The 24,806-nt window shown below is 30.5% G+C and overlaps 1 protein-coding gene across 2 annotated transcripts in view; it reads right to left on the bottom strand.

Moving 5' to 3' along the window:
* loh (thrombospondin type 1 domain containing lonely heart) overlaps positions 1–23,613 on the bottom strand; it is a 339,759-nt gene extending 316,146 nt beyond the window's left edge. For both annotated transcript variants that reach the window (XM_076411574.1, XM_076411573.1), the window contains exon 1: positions 23,244–23,613. In XM_076411574.1, coding sequence (XP_076267689.1) covers positions 23,244–23,269 — 26 coding nt within the window. In that variant the 5' untranslated portion in view covers positions 23,270–23,613. The remainder of the gene's footprint in view (positions 1–23,243) is intronic.
* Positions 23,614–24,806: the final 1,193 nt, after the last annotated feature.

The following is a 24,806-nucleotide window of genomic DNA, read 5'->3' on the forward strand; positions in this document are numbered from 1 at the left end:
ATAAGCATTGGTAATTAATTAATCATTAGAACTTTGTCTTGGCTGCGTTGTGTTATTAATTGTCTTGATGTTTTAGTGCAATGCCATATTTTTTGACATACGGGGTGTCCAAATTGGCTTTGTGATTGACTAATAAACCAATCTATTTGATTTTAAGTCAAGTTGAGAGTACCTTCCGACTAACCAGTACAATTGATTGACTTTAATTTTAATCTGCTCTGTTTTTTTTGTCTAACATGATGTTTCCTACCATCGAGATATATGTCGAGGTATTTAGCTGATTCTGCTTAAGTAGTCTCTAGTCCAAAGTATATCTTGTTGACTTCTACTTGTACCTTTTCTACAGACAGAGATATATCTTTTGCCATGATAACTGTGTCGTCGGCAAATGTCCAAGTACTTTTTTTGTTTTTGTTGGGATATCAGCAATGTAGAGCAGATGCAGAAATGATCCCAAGATACTAGGGAATTCCAGCCGAAATAGATTTAAGTGATGAAAATTTAACTTTCAATTTTCATCACATCTATAAGCTGTTCAGATGGAATAACGGCCACGTACATCTCAGTGATCGTTTCGTTAGAAAGGAAGTGTTATCTAACGGTCCTGACTATCCCGCCATCTGTATCACATGTGCATATATATTAAAATTCTAAATTAATAATTTTTAATGTAAAGGGTTGTTATTATCTCGTCTCATCGCAAGACAATTCCGAACAGTGAACCTGGGAGTTTGAAATTGAGTTCAACGTGACGTGTAAACAATACTGAGATCATAACACAGGTGTTTATATCTAAAATAAACGTAACACTGTAATGAAACTTAATAGAATGGTAAAGGAAAACAAATGCGACCGAATTACCCGAATTGCAAATCTGTTGTATTTAGAATTCAGACAGGCAATCATCGCAGTTAAGCTTAAACAATCTGTTATAGAACAATCAATTGGCGCCTACAACAAAAACAAATTTTACGAAATGCATTATAAATGAACTGAATCTGCATGAAGATTTAAATATATTTGATGTTCTAGCCCGTCATAGTCTATTTACGAAATATTTACATCAATGGTGAAACACTATAGTGTTAAAATACATCTGAGTAACTCATTATTGAAATCATACATTATTATGATAACTTGACGAATTAAAAAAATTAAGATTACTATTTAAGATTACTATCTTGGCCAATAAAATACAACTTTTATTACGGACTAATTACAGACTAATATTTATCAGAAAATATTATCTTCTCTGCCATTTCTTATAAGTCAACATCTTAACTTTGGAGACGAAAATGACAACTTAATAATATTTCAACGTATCTCAAAAATGTTCAGGAGTAAAACAATTTTAACAGTCAATAATTGATCTCTAGATATACTAAAACCGGCTGTGAACGCATTATGATCAACTGTTCTGATTCTCCTGTATAATGTAATGATACATTGAAATGAAGGTTTAAAGTCGATAAACCATGTAGTAAGTATAACGTACAGGAACTTATAATGAGACCTGGTGATGGATACGACTGCTAAAAGGAATGTAGAAGCATGAATAACATTACCATAGTCTAAGTCTTGTTTATATTAAATATAATACTTATAGATGTAAAACACAAGTCGTGACAGTTTCACTTTTCATCACCAGTCATAACAGGCTATAGACTCATCTCTTTTTACATGACAAGCTATGAAGCCATGATATTGATCATATCCGATACAATGGATTACTTAAGACCAATTGTTGGAAAGATTATTATTAAATATTAGTATAAAATATCAGTTGAAGACTAACTGAACATTTTGAATTAATGAAAGCTACGATTAAAATAATGAAGTGAAATTAGTTATATATTATATTTATTACATGTTCAACACCATATGACCACCATAATAATTTCGTTGGATATTCTTCTTGAATGAGAAAACCAAACAGAACCCCAAGGAGAAAAGAAAAATACAGATAATGACCACTCATCAGCATCAAGGATTCTTTGGAAATATCACAAAAAGTCCTAGAAATAAAAGAAAGATAATTTGTTAAGTTAATAAGTGTATGTGATTATCATATCCAAAAATCAACCCAGTAGACTTGATTTGAAACGAAAATACTGTCAATATATTTGGTAAAACTGACAAAATGTGATGGTCTGTAAGTTGATGGTTAATCAGAAGTCAATAGACTCGATCAAAAGGGACACTAGTGTTCAAAAAAAGACTCAGAAAATGTATAACATGCAAATATCCTAAATTAATAACAGTTGAATTCGACTTCATGTTGTAATTATTACTTAAAAATATATATTAAAAGGAGAAATAAGGTTTATCAATGAGAGATCGAAAATTCACATTCAGATTGTTGAATAACAGAGTTAAAAAAAGCCAGACATTTTTATATATTTAAATCGCGATTTTTATCTCTTACTATTATAATATTAAATGAAAATCTCTTAATATTGATGACAAAAAGATCATTACAGTAAATTGCCAAATATTTCAATAATTAAGAATCTATTAAATATGTACATCTGTTATTACTCTAAATTTAACCATTACATTTTTATTACATACCATCTCTGTGATATTATAACCAGTTATCCAATCGACAATATCTAAGATACATCATCGACACTATCAATCATTCTGTCAGCTATAGTCACCTCTTACCAGACATACATTAAATACAATGTACACATTTCTGCATTCACGTACATAAATGCCATGCCCTCTAACACCTCTAAACATAAATTTTATTCAAATAATTCTCAACTTTTTAGCGCTAGACGCTTTCGTAGTGAAATAAAGTTGAATTTAAATAGAAACGCAAGTCTCATCAATTACACAAGTGATTTAAAATAATTCTCTCGGACTCTATATTTCGAGATCCTTCACGATTTGTTTTAAATTAAATTATCCGCATATGAAATACAAATATCACGAATAACACGTCATTTTAAATGATTTTTAATTTCTACTGTTTATAATCAGAAAAAAATATTAGGATGCAGGTTGAAAATGTGAAATGTGAATATATATATATATATATATATATATATATATATATATATATATACAAGAATTTAATAAATGAAATAAAAGTTGTATATTTAAAATATAAAATACGGTATATTAACTATTCTTATCTAAAATAAAAATACAAATTATAAAATACATCCGAAACTATTAATAAGATTTTCAATATTGGGCAGGCTTCAGAAAATTAACAAAAACTTCTAGATATAATCGTAATAGAATAAGAAAAAATAATGAATATAAAAACATCACCGAAGTTTTTTTTTCTTTTCGATTTATTTTCAGAGTTCATAAGGAACTGAACTAATTATAGAACTGTTATCATGTAACTAAAATGTGCTCTTGATTTTGTTAAGTTTAATCAAAGCAGACTCAGTGCAGTTAAACACCGAAATTATTCGCGTAACAGGCTAATGTAAATAAATTAGTCAGAAGTTCTGGCAACAAAAAATATACGAAATTATGAAAAGGAATCACCAGTGACATCATACAGTCATCTGGCCAATTTAAATTTGCTTAAAACCGATATAATAATACGATTTTGGTAAGTGTCGAAATGAATTATCCCCTTTAACTTGAGAATAATAAACAATTCACCCTGAAATAAGTCCATAAAACAATTGACGATTGCCTTAAATTGCTGTACCAATCACCGTATAGTCCAGATCTGACCCCCAGTGATTATCAACTGTTTTAAAACCTTATGATAATTGAATTGAACTTCCATTCTTGTATTATTCTTAATGATTTAACAATCACCAAAATGTTTAATAAGTATGATAATTATTATATGCATCACTACGAATAATATATACTGACTAATAAGTTTCATCAACAATGAATAAGAATCATCAACTCGTCGTCGTTTTTGGTCAAAAATGGACTCGCGCGGCACCCACTTTGCACAGAGCTTTCTCATACCCAAATATTCGTGAATGATAGGATGTACACATTCAGTTAATATCTGTAGAGTGTCTGCTATTTCATTCTATTTCAGTTTACGGTCATTCACAATCATTTTGTGGATTAATTTAATGTTTTCGTCGGAAACAACCTCTTTTGATCGGCCACTGCGTTCAACGTCTTCGGTGCTCCATTCACCACGTCTAAACTTAGCATACCAATCCTTGATGGTTGATATTCCTGGGGAGGTGTCCAGAAACTTAGCAGCAAGCCAAGTTTTTGCTTCAACTTTATTTTTCCCTTCAAAAATCAATACTTTATCAACACGCGAAATTTCTTTTTATAATACATTTTTTTCACAATAACAAAAGTTATTTCACTCCAAATACTATAATTCACAAACTAATGATCCGACAGCTGTCAAATTTATACACGCATCTTTTGCGGGTTAGGGGTAACTAAAAACATATGGATTTAATTCTAGTAGCGCCATCTATGTGTCAGGCCGGCGACTTTTCAACTGACCTGTTACTCTTTACAGTTGCTAGTTGCACGTTTTAATTTTGTTCAAAATATTATACCTGCTGATGGTATATTTATTTGATTTCCTCAATATTCTACCACATTTGATAGGTGGTGTGCCTGGAAAACGCACTCACTGCAATTATATAAAAGTTATAGTATTATTTTTAAAATCATTATTTCAGTTAGAATCACACAGTACATGAATCATCAACGAATCAATTCTGATCAAAAGTAGATTATTTTCCCATTGGTTTAACCCAATTGAATGATTTCATTTATCTTTTCTTTCCGGGGTAGCACGAAACTAATTTCTTCAACTGTGAAATATAAGCCAAACATTCCAAATAAAGCTGAAAAGCGTCAATAGGTTCAAACAGTAGAAAATGGAAATTATGGTTAGGAAACGTTGAGTAACGTCAATGTTTCGTAAGGTTTTGACTTATCTATTAACATAACTACAGTATTTCTACTAACATCTTTGTAATCTAAGTAATAATACTTACAATTTAAACATAAATATTTTCTTATAATATATCTACGATATATTATAATTAGTATAAATCAATATTTTGTGACTCTTTATTACAATCATCATGTCTATTCTAAAAAACTTTTTTTTAAAATTATTTCTATTATTGTACATTGAACCACGAAATTATATTTCCTACTCTTCGTCTTCCGATATCAATTAATTCAGTGTAAACAAGAGCAAAATACAAACTTAATAGCACAAAAAAGCTTAGGATGTCACCGGGATACTCGTAATTATCTATATCCGCCTAATCTTTATTAGCTTATATCTTAAGTTTCCCCTTACCCATTTCAACATCTTTGAGTATTTGTTAGGATGCCTGTAATCCACTTAAATCGTAAAAATACTGATATAAAACGTTCTTGTTCGGCGGCCCATTGAAAGTGCCGTTATTTTCAAAAACCACTTGAATATACGGAATTACATTGTAAACATTAAAAACTTTTATTTTGGTAGGTCTTCATTACCTACTAGTACTAACATTTGTATATATTTAGTAACAGTTATTCAATAAAGCAATATTATAACGCGTTTTAAAAGTGACAGTCCATAGAATATTCTATATATAAAGGTAGCATCATCCATACTTTGTAGTGAATTTAGAAAATTGTGTTTCTAGATGGTCATAGTAAACTTATTTTACATTTTCTATTTCGAAAATGACAAAAATACAGGTCAGACTTCAGAAAATTGCAGAAAAATTACGTTTATTTTGATGGTTAAGTGAAGCCCAATGTCAGAGTTCCTGATTGTTTTAGTCCAATAAGTCTTACAATTACTACTTAATTGCTGCCTTCGAACTATTTAGACCTTTAGGCCGTTCTTTGTAACTACCAAATTACCGCTTTTAGTTCGCTAAAACCCAAAACAAACCATAACTTTCTAAAAGTGTTTTATGGACTTTAACATCAGATTTCGACAGATCAAACAACCATAAACACTAGGGTTACTATAGATGGCTGGATTTATTAGATGAATTAATAAATATGAAAATTTGGAAAAAGATAGTTAACATTGAAGGGCTGTGTGCGGATTTTTCGTACTACACCAGCTGATGAAAGAACATATTGGATGTTAAAAGCGATTGTCGTGTTTATTGATTTTGGCTCTGCCTTCGACTGTATACACTGACCCTCGCTTTAGGCAGATTTGGAAGTTGAATAAGTCCCCCTAAAAGTTATTAAACTACTTAAGGCTTCTTAGGATGGTTGCGTTATCTATATGCGACTGCGAAATGACGTATCAAGTCCATTTCAGCTCGGAGTCAACGTTCCCCAAGAAGATATTATTTTCGTTGCTTATATTTACTGCTTTTCAACTAGTAATGTACAGACGTTGAGACTTTCTAGCATTCTTCATGACATAGTTCGCATTGCAGAGCCATATGGCTTGAGAATTAATAAAACAAAGATCAAAGTTCTGACAACTGACAGGTCGCATGCTATTGTAAATATCAACGAGATCCAGTTATAGTAAGTGCAGAAGTTGTATAGTCCAGCCAATACACGTCATGGATAACGTCGAATATACCGAGAAATGTAGTTTGTAAAAAAGTAAAATTCGTTTTAAGTTCAGAGCGGATGCTTCCTTTTCATTTTATCCTAGTTAAAAATAGACAGAATACTGTTCGATTCAGTTTGTGTTGGTGCTGGTAGAATCCGTTGTCAAATGTCTATACAATTCTTCAAAACATTAGTTATAGAATAATTAGAGGTTATAACTCTTATCAATTACTACAAGCAGAAATCAGACAATGGTAAGCCGGTAAAATACGTTAAAGAGGCAAGTATTGATGATGCCGTTAAATATTAAGTAGTTGCGGTTTTGTTGGAAAGATGTTCAGCGTGTTGCCGCTGCACTTAATAGTAATATAAGCACTGTGGCTAAGTTCTCTCAAAAATTGAAACGCTTTAAACACAATTAATGTTGGATTTACCGAAAAAAAAGCGTTTACTTATGAAATGTATAAAAGCAGTGCGTGCTTTTTCGATATACACTTAATTTAACACAAGTATTTCAGAGAAAACTGTTAGTCAGTACTAACCATAGAAAACTTAAAGATACACAGCTCAATATACAAGATATACATTTAATTAATGTAAAGATAACTCACAAAGAGGGTTCATGAAACTTCCAGATATTGCCTTTAAAAGTATATCAATAAGATTCAGGAAGATTTATTATTTCCAACTGTGTATCTAAACGATACATGGATATTTCAAAATGGAACATTGATTTGATAGAACTGAAATTTGAAGATTGTAAAGGCAACAAAAGTTTATAAAAAAAAGTTAAAATTTAGAACAAATGAACAGATCAATAATTCGTTGCAGATATATTGTTCTCCATGCTGAAAACAGGATTGGTTCATAACACCTTTAATTTGGATGAATACGATAAGACACATTGAAGAACAAATTGACCAATGATTGAATGTAGGATTATGATTCATACGATAATTGTTGGAAATTGTATTGTGCGTGAAGTGTGAAAGATTGACATGCAGAAATATGTGTGTAATTATTCCGAATATACATGAGCATTTGGTTAAAATGGGAGAGGAGAGAAAAAATACTAACTATTAGTGCAGGTATAGCAAGTGCATTGGGGAGAATGAAGTGATTAAATCTAGTTTTATTAAGAAATATGTATACAGATAGTAACAGAGCAAACTTGTAAAATTTGTAAGGAAAGAGATAATACGAATTGTCTTGCAGATATAGCAAATGCGTTAGGGAGAATGCTGTGATTCAGTCTAGGTTTATCAAGAAATATGTATATAAGTAGAATCCGAACAACTAAGGATAAATACAGTGCAGAAAAAGAGATAGAAGTACAGAAATTTTGATGGTGTGTGTTCGTTTTTTTATTGGATAAACTATTTAGCCCTGGTGACCTATCAATTCACATATATATGTTACTAATAGATTAAATTTATTAAATCGTTTGTTATCATACAGTATAATCCGGCGTGATAACTTGTCGTGCGTTCGATTCGTCAAGGGGCTGTTGTCCATCCAACAAACGACACTAATTGCCGCTTAACGCCCTTCGAGCGGTCGATTCTCGCGAAGGCGACAGCACGGGCCGTCGGCCGTGCACGAGGCCGGAAGATTTAGTCGGAGCTCCACCCGCCGGACGCGTCAAAGATCCCAAACAGTGAACCCCAGGTGCTCGTCAATCGGGCCCAGTGTAAATATACGTCCAAACGCATAAATATGCGTCGGACGACGTCTGATAATAATTCGGGATGATCTCGAGCCGAGACGCACGTCACTCAAACGCCGATCTACTTGAGAATCAATGCGCGCCATCGAGAAGACGAGATAGAAAAAATATAACAAGGAGGTCCGCTGGCGCTGCGAAAAGAACCGCGTCCGCCTTGGTCAGACGACGCCTTTGTTTTGATGTCTAATGAATGTTTCAAAGAGGTAGTCATCGTATCTAAAACGTCCGACAATATTATAAACACGAAACTCGTGCACATTCTTATGGTAATGTCAATTCAATCAGCCTCATTGTGTTAGACATCATCTCAAAACTCAAAATGTTGTGATAAAATTGGTAACTGCACCATAGACCTACAACAGTTAGGATATGTGTAAAATTCCTAACATAACATTTGTAAATATCAAAACTGTTTGGTACTCAAAAAAGCCTAATCTCATGAATATTAATCGGTTCAACAAAAAAACTTTTAGATGCTTAATAACTAGTGATCATTCTGTATCACGAATCCACAGTCTGTTAAGTTAATCATGGTTCTCTCATAATAAAGTAAAGAGAATAATTAGTGTATAATTACACAATTAAGCGCAATTAAGCAATTAAGTTCCTTATTATTTACAATATAGCATCACGTTAGACAAAAAACAAAACACATTAGAACCAAAATAAAACAACTATACTGGTTAGTCGGAAGATACTCTCAACTTGATCTAAAATCAAAGAGGTTGATCTATAATACAATTATAAAGCCAATTTGGACCTATGGGGTGCAAATATGGGGTTGCACTAAAAATTCAAATCAGTTAGTCATACAGCGCTGTCAAAACAAGATTCTTCGATTGATTACCAATGCCTATCGCTATGTAACCAATGAAGAACTGCACGATGACCTGGAAATCAAACGGATTTGCGAAGTTGTGCAGGATTTCGCCTTGAAACACGAAAGAAGATTACTAAATCATTCTAACGTGGAAGCAGTACAACTGCTGGACAGCGCACAGGATGTCAGGAGATTGAAACGAACAAAACCATACGAACTTGTGTGAACATTTAGTGTGTATTATTAGTGTAAACTATAGCTATAAGTTAATAATTAATAATTAATTTTATAATTGAGGAATACATACTGATGTATTTTCTCGCACTCGTCTTGCTTGTTAATTAATCCAAGCATATAGGAAAAGTAGTAATAAATTAATTGTAATAATAATAATAATTAAGATTGTACTAAGCGTATCTAATAAAGATGTTATAAAAAAAAATTACAATATAGAAATATATATATATATATATATATATATATATATATATATTATTTTATATTAATTAATTATTACATACATATATATTCAGTTCTATAATCCAAAAAAATCAACGTTGCTCTAATTTACTAATATATTACTGAGTATTTAAAACATTAATGAAAACAAGTGCGTAGCAAATCCATTTTTAATTTAAATTTGCCAATTCGATTCAATTCTACTATTCAATACTCTACTAAATATTGACCTTTGACTCGTCTGAGGATTGAGAACATAATAATCTAAGAAGCATCGATGAAGGAAGATGTTTTCGCTGGAACAGACATTAGACGAATTATCCACAAACCATTAAGACTATGACGAATCCTCAATTCCTTTTGAGGGTGGATTATTTTTAAGGAGGTCATAGAAAAAAGTCTTGGCATTCATAAAGACCGTAACTATAAACAAATCGTCAAAATAATGCTAAAAACAATACAGGTCTTAATTTGCCATGATATCTAAGGAGTTTAAAATATATTTTCTTCATTTCCACCTCAACTAGTTTCCGGAAATTTTGAGAGATGTGAGCAAAGAGCTAGAAGAACGATTCCACCAGGAAATGGAGCATCTTAATTATGTTTACTGTTTACGCTTCACAGAGACCTTCATTATTCTTCCCACAATCCAAGATATACAAAAAGAACCTCACTGGTAAAATTATAAGGCAAGGCAAAATTATTATACGTATTGTAATATACTAAATTATTAAGAAACGTGTCGCCCTATGACAAAAAGGAAGCCATTTTCAGATTCAGCACACCCAAAAACATAAAGATTTCGTCATAAAACATAAACAGCTTTTTGCAAATACTTTTGACGATCTTTTCAGTCCATCAATCTGAAACAGCAAATTCTGAAAGCTAAATTGGTTTAAAAAGCTTTTATTATTGATCTGTGTTATAAGTTCGTATAAACTTTAGAATAAAGTATGGCGAAACACTCTTCTTTTAAGATACAATAATATACAAGAACATTCAGTCAACAAAAATAGAAAGGCTAAATGTAATGTATATACAAAGATAAGAATGCAGGAAACAATAGTATGATCACAACTCGTCCCAAGAACGCTAAAACACAGTATATGTTTCGGAATATCATTTAAAACAAATTGGGTAAAACGTCGCGAACTTCTAGAAATTTATAGTACCCCGCAGAACCGTTTAAGTGGCAATAATGCTTTACTGCTCGACTGTTATAAAAGACAATTGCTACTCGTAAAAGCTATTATTATAGTGACATTAACTCGGCAAGACAAGAACGATGAACGGCAAGCCATCTGACATTATAATGTTTAACAAATATCTAAATGTAATAGGTTTGAAGGGTGTCAGTATATCACACCAAGTTGTAAACAATTACAAATCGTTTTCCTATAATAATTGTAAGTCAACTAAGAACTTATCAAAAATAACTAACGTAATATAATATATTCCAAATCCAAATTCGTAAATAATGTTCTGTACATATTCTGTTATAAATACCTTTAGAAAGTTGGGAAAATGTGATAGTCAGTGAAGAACAATATTTTCAAACTTGATTTCTTTTCAAATAAAGCAGTGGTTATTTAAGTTTTGAGACCTTAATTAATTAATCTACCTAATCTACCTTAATCTCTATTAATGCGTACTAAAAAATAATATTAATATACACAGTAATTCGATATATTAAAATATAAAAGAAAATCAATGAACAAATGCAGCAATTCGTTGAATTTATTTAAGGGGTGACATAAATAATGTTCTGTACATATTCTGTTATATACGAATCAGTATCACATCTGCCATAATATCACCATTGTCCGATATACCATTACGTGTCAATCTATTACTACGGTGGAATAGCATATTTCATTCACCAGAATATAGAAAGAATGAAACATGCATTCACCAAACAGTTATTAGTTGTTCAATAGAAAATAAGGTATCAGTTCTTTGAAATTTGAAATGGGAGCAATATGCACAGTGGGCATACGAGTACCATAGTCGTACATATTATGTTTATATAAGTAAATAAATGCTTAAATATTTTAATTTTACCTTATCAAAATCAAAAAGCTGTAGCGTTAATTGTTATTATCAGTTCATTATAAAGCCTATTTTGACTTATAAGGTTCAAATATGGGGTTGCACTATAATATTAAACTAATTAGTAATAGAATATATAATAAATATAACATTTTGGAATCAATGGATCAAGATTCTTAAACAAAATACCGAGATGATGCTTCAGAAATTTCATTAAAAAAAATAATCGGAAACGAATACGTAAGATGAAAACACAACGATACTTTCTTACAACCAAATATAGAAAGGTAAATATATTTTAACAAAAGCCCAATATATAACCTCGTTATTTTTGTCACTTTTAATTCATCAATATATGGGTTTAGTTTTCTCCTTTTATAAAAAATGTATTAGATATAAATACCATGTCAAAATAAATTGAATTTATTCTAATTTTTGTTTTATTTATGTGTGTTTATGTTTACTTGTGCCTTACTTAGATTACTATTTTGTTTATTTTGTTCTATTTATTGCAGTAAAATTTGTTAAAGAATTTATAATTTAAATTTTTCTGCATTACTTATCTGCTCCTATATAAAGAGTTATATAAACTCAAAGAAATAATATATCCCAAAACTTCAAATCTTATGTTATCAATTTATTTCACACTTTTTACTTTATATTATAATTACACTATCCTAAAAATGCATGATATTTTATTTCAACATCTACTTTTTGCAACTGCAAAATAAAAAGTTATAAATAGGTATAACGTATCGTACGTATACAACTATAGTCATTTTTAATACCTACTTGTTCTATAATCTTCAAACAAATCCTGTTTTCAGGTTACTTAACATAAATATTCCATTGTTCCATACCAATTTATAAAATTAGTGCTACAAAATTAGAATAATTTATTAATAATCCACATCTTATATATTTTTATATGTTATATATTTTCTATGTTAATTTTATTTTTAATATAAGAAAATAAAACGTATCGATATTTCCTTTTGAATCTATCGATATATTTTGCGATGGCCATGAAAAATATTTAAGAAATTATAGAAAAAAAAACAAACTTTACATTTACCAAAAACATAATTTTAAAGGTTTATTAAAAATATCGATATTTCTTGAACATATTTTCTTAAATATATAAATTTATAAAAGAATTGAAAAAATTTCAATATGTTGGCCATATAATGTCGATATTTTTTGGCATCTACGCTACTGTTTTACACGGGCCCTGTCAAATCTCAAAGGCCGGTACCTACGTACGTAACAGTTACGAAATAAATTTGCGTTTTTGACAAGAGTTGGCCCACGCGAACCTAGTCCAGTATGGCCCAGTAGACCGGCGCGCAGGTGTGGACAGTGATTAATAAGATCGGCGAAGAGATAATCGACCGGCAATTGTTCGAAGGTTTCTTTTTTGATATTCTCCGATATCGATGGCGAATTTTTTCATTCGATTATGTCGCGTATCTGCTCGGTTACAATAAATTTATTGTTGGATGTGCTCATAGACCCAAAGGCGAAAGATGAGGCTAATAAAAAATTACATACACACGTATGTACAAAAAAATAACGTTATCAAGATTCTAGGCCTGTGTTAAAATATTTTTAGTTTAATTCCATACATCAAGATCTTATATCACTAAAAATTCAATAGGAAAGACATACACACGTATGTACAAAAAAATAACGTTATGAAACTTCTAGGTCTGTATTAAAATATCTTTAGTTTAATTCCATACAGCAAGATCTTATATCACTAAAAATTCAATAGGAAAGACATACACACGTATGTATAAAAAAATAACGTTATGAAACTTCTAGGTCTGTATTAAAATATCTTTAGTATAATTCCATACAGCAAGATCTTATATCACTAAAAATTCAATAGGAAAGACATACACACGTATGTATAGAAAAATAACGTTATGAAAGTTCTAGGTCCGTATTAAAATATCTTTAGTTTAATTCCATACAGCAAGATCTTATATCACTAAAAATTCAATAGGAAAGAAAGTTATTTCTTAAGATGTTATATCGATTCATTTTCTTTCTCTATTTTTATTGATTAATTTTAAAGACTTTTTTTAAAGGCATATCTTTATATATATATATATATATATATATATATATATATATATATATATATATATATATATATATATATATATATATAAGAATTAAACATAAATTGTGACTAGAAATAATAAGGAATTATTGTTTTACAGTAGTGCTTGCATATTTTCTTCTAATTTTAAAAACTTTTTTTCCATATTTTAGGCTTACTGGAAATAAGGGGTGATTCAGGACTAACATACAAGAGGATTTCATTGAATTTGTGCCAATTAACACCTTCAAACGTCTACTGTAACCATTTAATTAGTTTTTAGCAACTAAATTTTCTAATATTCTGCTTCGGTGTCGATGTGGGTACTTCACTAATCTATAACATTCTTAATGTCAATTTGCAGCATTTTCGCTCGTTTGAGTCTATTATTTTGAGACTTTGAGCTGGATTTTTCTTCAAGAAGTCTTGTAATTCATTGTTTTAAAACTTTTTCGTCCTCCAGGCCGTTCTATCCACATAAAAATCGCCACTTTTAAATAATCGAAACGTAAAAATAACTATTAGAATACGACAGCGCCACCACAAGTTTCTGAAAGTGAAGAGCTTCAAGACAACTTCCTTGAAATCAAACAACAAATGTAGTGAATGTCGAAACTGTACTTCTGAGCGATTAACACTAAATAACTCAATAATATTAAATGCAATAACGAACGATTACTTGGTTAAGATGTTAAGAATTCAACAATTAGGTTAGGTTCTTGAACACTTATTCGCACTAATACTTCGTATTTTCACCGATTAATATCGCTGATCAAAATCTTTACAAGCACTTAATAATATTTTTTTATAACATCTTTATTAGATACGCTTAGTACAATCTTAATCTATAATTAATTTATTACTACTTTTCTTATGTACTTGTATTAATTGACAAGCAAGACGAGTGCGAGAAAATACATCAGTATGTATTCTTCAGTACTTGATAATATGATAAATAAAATCTATATACAAATTACTCGGGTTCAATAATAATAAAATATTTTAAAATAGTTCTTTCACCTCTATTTAAATATCATAACGATATCATTTTTACGACCAAAAAAACTATCACAAGTCACTGAAAAAACAATTTAATATTAATATTACATAATAATATTTTATATAATATACAATGCTCAATGAAACATGACCAACATATTCGAGAGTATTACTAAGTTCAGTAAAAAAACGACTATTTCGTCATTACTGTACATTAGAATCTAAGATTTTGATATAGGTAACCATAATCTTCAAGATATGGTAAATTTTATCAATAAAATATTGTGCTTTTTGTCAATAAAATTGACGGTGACTATGTTAGTTATTTAACGTCAGAAAATATTCTAAAGGACATTAGTATATTAATACAAAATAAATTTATTTTAACTCATTCTTCGTAGCCTTACATCAATATGAGATCGACAAAGAGAAATCTAATTAATTACCGTAAGTTTAACATAATATAATATAATTTTTAATAAAAAAAGAGAAACTCACTAGTGACTAGTTTATTGCAAATTAAAACTATGAATTATTCAAATATTGTGACATACTGTGGAGGCTTATTCTTTTTCAGGAGCCTCTCTGGATCACTCTTGTTTCAATTTAAAACGATAGTAGTACCATCTACACCACTTTTAATCAACTTCATATTTTGTATAAAATTGATTAAAGGCAGCTGTCAAATCTTCATTATGAATGTGAATGAAAATGCAATGTATTTTCAAATAACTTAAAATGTCTCTTTCAAGAACAAAAAGAAAAGAAGAGAAACTAAATTGAAATAAAAGATAAATCGTGTTAATTAATGGGAAGAAATTATCAATTATTAATTACTAAATCCATTTGTGCGAATGTTCCGCGAAAAATATAATAAATAAAGTACAAGCTTTCCAAAGTCCTAAAAGGTATAGGATGAAAATAAAATTAAAGTAAATTAAAAGCCCTTGTTTTTGAACCTTACATTGGAATCACTATTACGCAAATTACCTTAAATTAAAAACCTAAATATTAAAATACCCTATACATACACATAATGTAACAATTACATAAACAAAATACATAAACAATCTCAACATATTTTTTATTTGTAAATCAAAACCGTTATATGAGATACAGATGGACGAACATGGAAAGAAAACACTATTTGCATCCATTCAAAATATATTCGCATAAATAAGAACCGACTCCAATTGCAGATGTTACATAGCAGCTGCACAACTATAAGCCGTTCTAAATATGCAGCACAATTAGCAAAAACTAACAATAAACTTTATACAGAGTTTATTGATTCGTAAACATTTTGTCATTTAAACATATTTGTACACATGTTTATTAAGATTAACAATAAAGCAAAGACATACGAAACCTTTTAGACACTATTATCACAACAACCAAAAAAATGGTTTCCTTTTAAAAAAACTAATTGACCATCGTCAAACTGTGTAAATTAAAAATGTCTTGTCAAGCACGCTGATGACTATTTTTAGCCGGTTCATTCAGAGACAGTGACACAGATTGACTTTATAAAACCACAAAATTACAAAAGGTTTATTTTTAAGTTACGGGAACGTGAGTATATGACGGTGCTATAAAGGTAAAAAAATCGTTAATGATAAAAAGAAATGCCACATATGCCGAAATTTATAGCCACTAATTTAACTGATAAATTTTTCTGTATAAATATTTACCCTGTATTATAACAATAAAATATATCATAAGATTAAATAGCTGCTATTAAATAGAACAGATTTTCTGATATAAGTTTTGGAAAAATGGTGGTTTCGATTTTTCCCAATAGGCTTTACAGTCTCATGCTTATTCGATAGACATCCTGGATATAAAGGTAGTGTTTGATCAGTGAATATCAGTTTTATTATTAGAAGATCACGAACTTTGTTGCTAACTCGATGTAGCCAAGCTCATGGACTAACTTACCATGATAATATGCAAAACTTTTACAATATTATTTAGCAGAAATAACTAAAAAATAAGATATTTATTCTGATATAAAAGAAATCACAGCAGGGATACCACAAGGTACACATTAGGGCCGGTACTCATGGACTGCATTAACCGAATGAACTGAATTCAAACATCTATGATTGGAGCAAAACATCATAGAGATGCTAAAATTTATATAAACAACATTTATATAAACAAAATTTATATATTTTATATAAACATATTTTTTGTAAAATTCAGCCCAAATCATACGACGAATTAAATGAATGAATGAATATTACGCAGGGTAAAATCATAAAATGTTTCAATAATGGAAAAGTAAAAGTCGTAGTGAACTTTAAAGAGCATGACACAGTGGAGATACAAATATTAGGTACAGATCCAAGCACCAGCACTGAAAAAAAAGCTAAAATCCTCAATTTCCATTAATGAAGAAGAACAGAGAGAGAGAATGAAACTAAAAATAACTAATAAATAAATTGCCGAAGAAACAATTAACATCTTGCACACAAGAAGCTTTCGTAAAAAGTACAAGACATTAAAATCATCATCATATCTCGTATATGACAGATGCAAACAAAAAACGCTGCTTTGATATACCAAATTTTAATATGAATTCAATGTTTATTCTAACCCTACTTAAACTTTAACATCTAATAGGGTAATAATATTTTATATACCTGCATAATAACACTGCAAATATAATACACTCATTATTAAAATTATATTCAGTTAGCTATTAATAAACACTTTTATCTATTTTTGTATTTGTTCGATATCAAAAAATAATATTAAAAAGTCGTATCACCTTTCACTTTCGCGCGTTTAAATATTTAAATATTTAAACACGTTTAAAATATGTATTATTACCGAATATAAATATTGGCGCTCCATTGCCTGTTTTTCATTCATTCGTCTACTGTGTACCAGCGAAATTCCAAATTATGAATACGAAATAATTGTAACTTTTTCCGACAACTTTACAGTTATTGTCGAAGGAATGTCGTCACCAACGATCGAAGTTAAAGTACCCTTTTATACGTAAATTTCACCAATAAACAAAAGCAGTGCATATAAAATAGAATAAACGATACTCGATAACGATAAATTAGTCTTGCTAATTCAGCTAAGTATCTAGAAATGAGGTTAGAGGCTAAACTCCACTGTTCCTGCCAAAATAATGATAATAAAGCACTAAGTAATCTCGTTAATGCACCCTAGTATTGTCAATTACAGACATCCATCGGGGTCTTCAAATAATTGCTATTGACTAACCTGTCGTTAAATTTGCAACAGGAACTAAAAAGATACTCAACCACGTAAACGTCGTGGCTATCCAGCTTCTGGACAGCACAAACCCAATAAGAGGACTCAGGAGGTGAAGCTTCATAACTCGCAAAACAGAGTATTGTGCGAGTTGTGCTACATGTTAACTTTAGTATTAAACGTGTTAATTTAAGTTAGAACAAAATTGTTCATTGACCTGATTTTAAAGGGATTAAAAAATATGTTGTAGTTGCTTTAAGTTAATAATTAAAGAAAAATAAAAACATAGAAAACTGACAAAAGGTCATCAAGCCAAACAGCACTTATATATCTCATTAGAGCAAATTTGTAAATACCTCAAATACATTTAGACGTTCCGCAGGTGTATCTCCCGTATAAAGCTGACGTACCGACCTACTGTGGCTACCAAACAACACTACTGTGGCAACATATGCAGACGATAGGGCAATAGACGAACTTCCATAAGCAGATAATGTTAAATATCTGGATCGACGCTTAAATTAGAAGAAACACGTACTAAGAAATCGTAAACAACTTGAGCTTAAACTGAAGCACATGGCTCATAGGGCGTAAATCCAAATTATCTTTGGTTGGTAAGATATTGCTGCATAAGTCAATTCCTAGGCCCACATGGACATATGGTACCGAACTTTGGAGTACTACTAGCACATCCAACAAAGTCATCCTTTACAGATTCCAAAATAAAGTTTTGCGTGCCATCATTGATGCCCCATATTATTCCAGTAACAATTGAAATAGTCTGAAATAGTGTTAATGTATCCGAATGCACTCGCAAAAGAATTAAATGTGCGCGAAGTAAATGAAGTGCATAGGTTAAAACACTTACTACCATTCAACCTGATTAATAGACCTATAGAATAGTTGTTAGAATAACATAGAATAGTAACCAAATTAAGTTTAAAACTAATTTATAAGTGTGAAAAGCAGGTCATTTATTGAAACTTCTACATGTAATTTTATAACATAAATTTCATCAAATACTTATTGCCCATTGGGCAGATTGTGGAATGCTAAGAAAATAATTAAAAAATCTCACATGAAACAGATAACATCGTCATCACACCTATGAAAATGTATATGAACCAAATCGTGTTGAAAAACACGGAAAAATCATTAATATATTAATGTATCATACTTAGGAAGATTTTCTTTTAGACATCACGCCGATAAATCAAAATAAAAAAAACACTAAACCAGCCCGTTGTCGTAATTATCTGTACGCTCAATTTATTAGACAAAAAAATCGGCGGTTGTCTTGTTTCATTCAATACGTAATCGATCAAGAAGAATAACGCGCTATTATCTGATTCACAGCAAACGGGAAACTAGCTACTTAAAACTTGTTTACACCTACGGCAACTATGAGGTGCAATTTGACCGCCCGTGTTTATAATAATAAAACGGTGTATCCAGAGATTCGCAAATTAATCGATCTGATTCCCAAAACTTTTTCTATTTATAGTGATTTAAAAAAAAAGATATAATTTTAAAATAAACTGACGAGTAATATTCTTGAACATCGATCCTGGAATGCTTGAAATTTATTTAACATCATCGCGTGTGCGAACGTGACGTATTAACTGGTCAATTAAAAAGTCTCTATTCAAGGGTGATTTTGCAGTACGATTTGTCCTTTGCTTCAAAATAAGCCTCAGTATTCGACGAAAATTTCTTCCCAGCGAGTATTCTTTTGAGATCTGAGAACAGAAAAGAGTCAGATCTGGAGAATACGGTGGATGAGAAAGAAATTTGTCCAATTCATGGAATTTTGCCATCGTTTTCACTGACTTGTGACACGGTACATTGTCTTGGTGAAGCAGTACTTTCTTGTTTTTTTTAATGCGGCCGTTTTTTTTTTGGCTATTTTCTCTTACAAGCGGTCCAATAACATTATGTAATAGTCACTGTTGATGATCTTTCCGTTTTCAAGGTAGTCAATGAAAATTATTCCACGCGCATACCAAAATACAGACGCCATAACCTTGCCAGCCGACTGTTGTGTTTTCCCACGCTTTGGAGCGATTTCATCGTGTGCAGTCCACTCGGATGACTGTTGATTGGACTTCGGAGTGAAATGATGGAGCCATGTTTCATCCGTTGTCACATATCGACACAAAAACTCGGGTTTATTACGCTTGATCATCTTCAAACACTGCTCCGAATCATCAACTCGTCGTTGTTTTTGGTCAAAAGTGAGCTCGCGCGGCACCCACTTTGCACAGAGCTTTCTCATGCCCAAATATTCGTGAATGATATGATGTACATGTTCAGTTGATATCTTTAGAGTGTCTGCTACTTCATTCAATTTCAATTCACGGTCATTCAAAATCATTTTGTGGATATGTTTCATCGTGAAATCGTAATGAAATCGCAATGTTGACACAACTCGAAAGAGCATTGTCAGCTACTTTGCTTAGTAGCTATTTTCTCTCCTTTTAATTGGAAACCATTGATTTTCTGATAGTACAATTCGTAGTATGATATTACAAATCACTGGGACATGACGGAACCCAAAAGAGAAAAACTACAAAAAAACAGATAATTAATAATCTATGAAAACTTAGAAATTAATATTAGTACCAAGTTAACAACCTACGCAACCAATCAAGGCAAAAAAAGCTAACAGAAGAAAATGTGAATAATAAAATTTCTATTATCGAAACACAAAACATCATAGAGATACTAAAATTTATATAAGCATAATATATAATCAGATAAAACTATCCACAAGAAATTCAACTAAGTAATAATAGTTTAAGTATAACCATCATTTACCCATCTCTTACAAAACTCAGCCCAAATCATATGACGAGGATATAGTAGAGAACTTTAAAGAGTTTGAGGAAAGTACAAACACACACAGGAATACAAACATCTCAAATTCAATTAATAAAGAAGAAACTACGCCAAGAGCCAAATTATCCATAGATATACGAGCTTCCAAAAATACACGAAGATTAATAATCATCTGCAACGCACCACCACTACAAAAAATAATAACGAAACTAAGAATAACCAAAAAATAAATTGCTGAAGAAACAATTAACATCTTACAAAAACCGCAAGACATTATTATCAACATCATCATATATCTAACATATGCAAACAAAAAAAAAACACTACAACTTGTATATTCAAATTTGGTGAAAATGAATTCATTGTTTATTCTAACCCTACTTTAACACGTAACAGCATAATAATATATACCTGAATAATAAAACTGTAAGTGCAATACACTTCTTATTAAAATTATGTTCACTTTGTTTTTATTAAACAAATTTATCCATTTTTACATTTGTTTACCATCAATTATTTAGGCTGAAAAAAACGTAACTAAAGAAATTAACTATTTTATTGCATTATTTAGTATTCTGAATCCAACAATAATAATAGAAAATAATATCATTCAATCAACAAACCCATCAATGATAACAACTAATTATCGGATGTTTTGTGGAGATTTAAAAATAGTCTCCATGCAATCCTCATAAATTAAAGGGAGTAACAAAATTTCCATGGTTTATATATCATCCAAAAACTACTGACCCAAAAAGCAATGATCCATAAGAAAGGATCCGAATATTTTCTATAGATCAAATACTCCTTATTCTTGAATTATATCATGGAAAAAAGTTATATTATCAGTGATAAAAGAAAATAATATCAAAATGATTTCAGTGCCCAAAAATACATACGATTATGTAAATTGGTTTAAAAAGTTTTCATGAACATTTTGTCCTTAGCCCTGGTTCATTTAGATTAACAAAAATTAAAAAATAATTTCAACAAAACAACTATGAGTAACTGTATACATTCAATTTAATTTGTACACACATTTCATTGATTCCAAATGTTGTCAGTTAAAAATTTTGATTTTATTATTTTTAATGAATTTATTTCATTTTACGATGATATAATGTGCCGTCTGATGCATAAATATAAAAGTACAAATTATACAAATTCGAGTAATTAGCATAGAGATGTCGAAAAAATATCGACATATCGATTTTTGTTCGATGTGTCCATATATCGATAGTTTTGTTAGCCGATATTTTCCAAAAAAAAATTAAATATATTTTTTAAACATTATAAAAATTTTTTAAAATTATTTTTAATAAAGCTCTGTAATTGATCATTAATTTAATCTATTAATATTTTCATTAATTTTAAAAATACATTAAAAATATCGATACTTTTTATTATATTTAGAGAATACTGCTACGTTTTTAGGCCAATATATTAATATTTTTCCTTCAAAGTCCGCAACCATTTGTGTATTAAGACGGGAGGGGGTTATGGATATTCAATGCCGCATAAGCAAAATGATGATGAATGTGTTCTATTCTATATATAACATTATAACATGCACTTTATGATATATTAAAAAATTTATTACAGTAATAGAATCTATTTTCTATTTATATCAAAACCTGAGTAATTGTTGTTATACACACAGATAGTAGTGAAAGGCATAAGACAGAAATTATGTTCAACAAATATGCTTGTACTTGATTGCATGTTGCTTATTCAGCCTATCTGAAGAAAACTTTCGAAAATCTTAATAATGAAATAAAAAAATTCATGAAGCATCGTTACATTTCCAAAAATTTACTTGAAAATATTTACGTGTTAATTCATTTAGAGACCAATATTCTTGATCAATAAAGCCAAAAACGAAGCTCAACATGTTAATATAATTACATTTAAAATAAAATTATTATAAATGATTATTCACTTTAAACACACCTTTATATTCTAAAAATAACCTGAAATAAATATTCTAGAAACAACTACCGTGAACACTAAGATATTTCATTGAAAATTAAAATTTGAATCGGAATTTATATTGTTCAAATAATATAAAATTTGCCAAATAACCTTAACTAGTTTTAACCCACCTGAAAAATAGCAAACAAGTCGTAACGTTCAAACTAACCTCAAATAAACCGCGTACGGATTCGAATCATTCCGCCACAATCAGAAATAAAGGAAAATAAAACAACTTAAGGTGTATATAGTTCAAGATTAGTATTGTTACATACGTAATAAGGTCAGGGATATATTATTCCAACACTGAATGGATTCACCTCTATATTATACATCAAATAACGCGCGATTGTCAAACAACAATAATAATAGCCATTATTTAATTTTTCTTAATAATAATTATATTAAATATTGTCGGTGTAAATGTCATGCCAATTTGTAGTGCTATGGTCGAAAAAAAACAAATAAACACGCAACAAAACCTGCACAAAATAGCGTCATTTCTTACGTCAAGACTTCTTTATATATTAGTAAATACAAAATCTTACCTTACGATTATCCTTCCAAGATGCATATTGCATAAGTTCACAACTCAAATAACGTCTCTTTATAATATTATAAAAGCAACAAGCACTCACACATGGCTAATTAAACAAGGGAAATATTAACTGGTATAAATAAAACCTAAACCGCTGTCATTTCTCGTCCGACACTAGATGAACAAAAAGTCTCGGCCTACTCGAAAAATTCGTACGTGCGATCATCCGTTTTTTCGACCGACAAAAAGGAAAACTATCGGGAAAGAACGTTCCATCGCAAGTGCGCCAATTCAAAAACGCCGGAATACTTTATCCGTTGGAACCGCGCTCTGTTTTGAGAGAGGTGTGTAACAAACACGCCGAAGAGCAGTACGCAACTAAACCGATAGACAGCGAGAGCCCGAAGCACACTGCGATCATTTGGCCAATAGAAAAAAACAGACTAGGATGGGTGTAATTTAACTTTGGATAAATCCGTGTAAACAATATCAGGAGACATCACGAGAAACCGATCGACTTTTTTAATTCGAGCCGTCATATGAGAAGAAGAAGATCCGGATAAACTGTCGTTGTTTAATAGTTGCCATGGTAACGGCGAATTTCTGTTTTTTCGTTTTCGTTCCTTACGTTTTTTATGTTATAATATGCTTGGAATTCATAAGGTTATTTATTGCAGCAAAGAAACAATCTTTTTTGACAATAATAAGGGGATGATAGTTGGTCAGATTAATAAATCAGTATGATTTGAGCGAAAAGAGTATATCAATGGATAAAGGTAAGATTGAATTTCTTTAAAAATCTCTTTTTCTTTGTTAGGCTGGAGACGTATCTTTGACGTGTTGTTTGCCTGGTAAAAACAGTGTTTCTCAACATTTTAAAATTAACAAAAAATAATTTTATTAGTCAATTGCATGTATTTCGATCAACGTTATCTATTAGTAAAAATATGAAGGATAAATTTAAACAAATGTAATTATTGACCGATTTGAAGAAATTTGTTGTCCAAGTCCATCAGATCCTTTTAAAAACTTGATGATGATGCTGCTTCGTCTTATCTTAATTCTCAACGATTTAAAAGAGGTGACTTTCATGTGCAAAAAAATTTGAGGACATAGACGATGAGCAGTTGATGAAATCAACTGCTTGGACAGAGGGGACGAACCAAAGGAGTAAAAATGGCTACCACGAGGAGTACGTACTCACTAGCCATAGCGCCTTCAAATCGATGTACCATGATGTCTTGGCGCCATGTTGACGAAAATATTTGAAAAAGTTGTAGATAATGATGGCAAATGGATTTGAATTTGCAACGTTGCCAGATGTTGAAAATTGTCTTTAATTGTTAGGTTGAGACCCAAATTAAAATGTTTTGGTACATTTTTCGTCCCCTACCGATTTTGTTTTAACTCTCGATTGCTTTTAAATGGCAACGTCGCAAAATCAGGGGAAAACTACCGAAGTTTAGGGAATATCGTTAAGGTTTTCCCAGAAATAGCCACTACTCAAATATTTTGATTTTTAATAAATATTGTAACAAATTTCCTTAAATAAATACATCTTTAAAATGAGAAC

The sequence above is a fragment of the Rhynchophorus ferrugineus genome, unplaced genomic scaffold, assembly GCF_030347505.1.
Source record: "Rhynchophorus ferrugineus isolate W39M unplaced genomic scaffold, kcgeb_rfMv2 rfM8, whole genome shotgun sequence".
In the NCBI taxonomy this organism is placed as follows: domain Eukaryota; kingdom Metazoa; phylum Arthropoda; class Insecta; order Coleoptera; family Curculionidae; genus Rhynchophorus; species Rhynchophorus ferrugineus.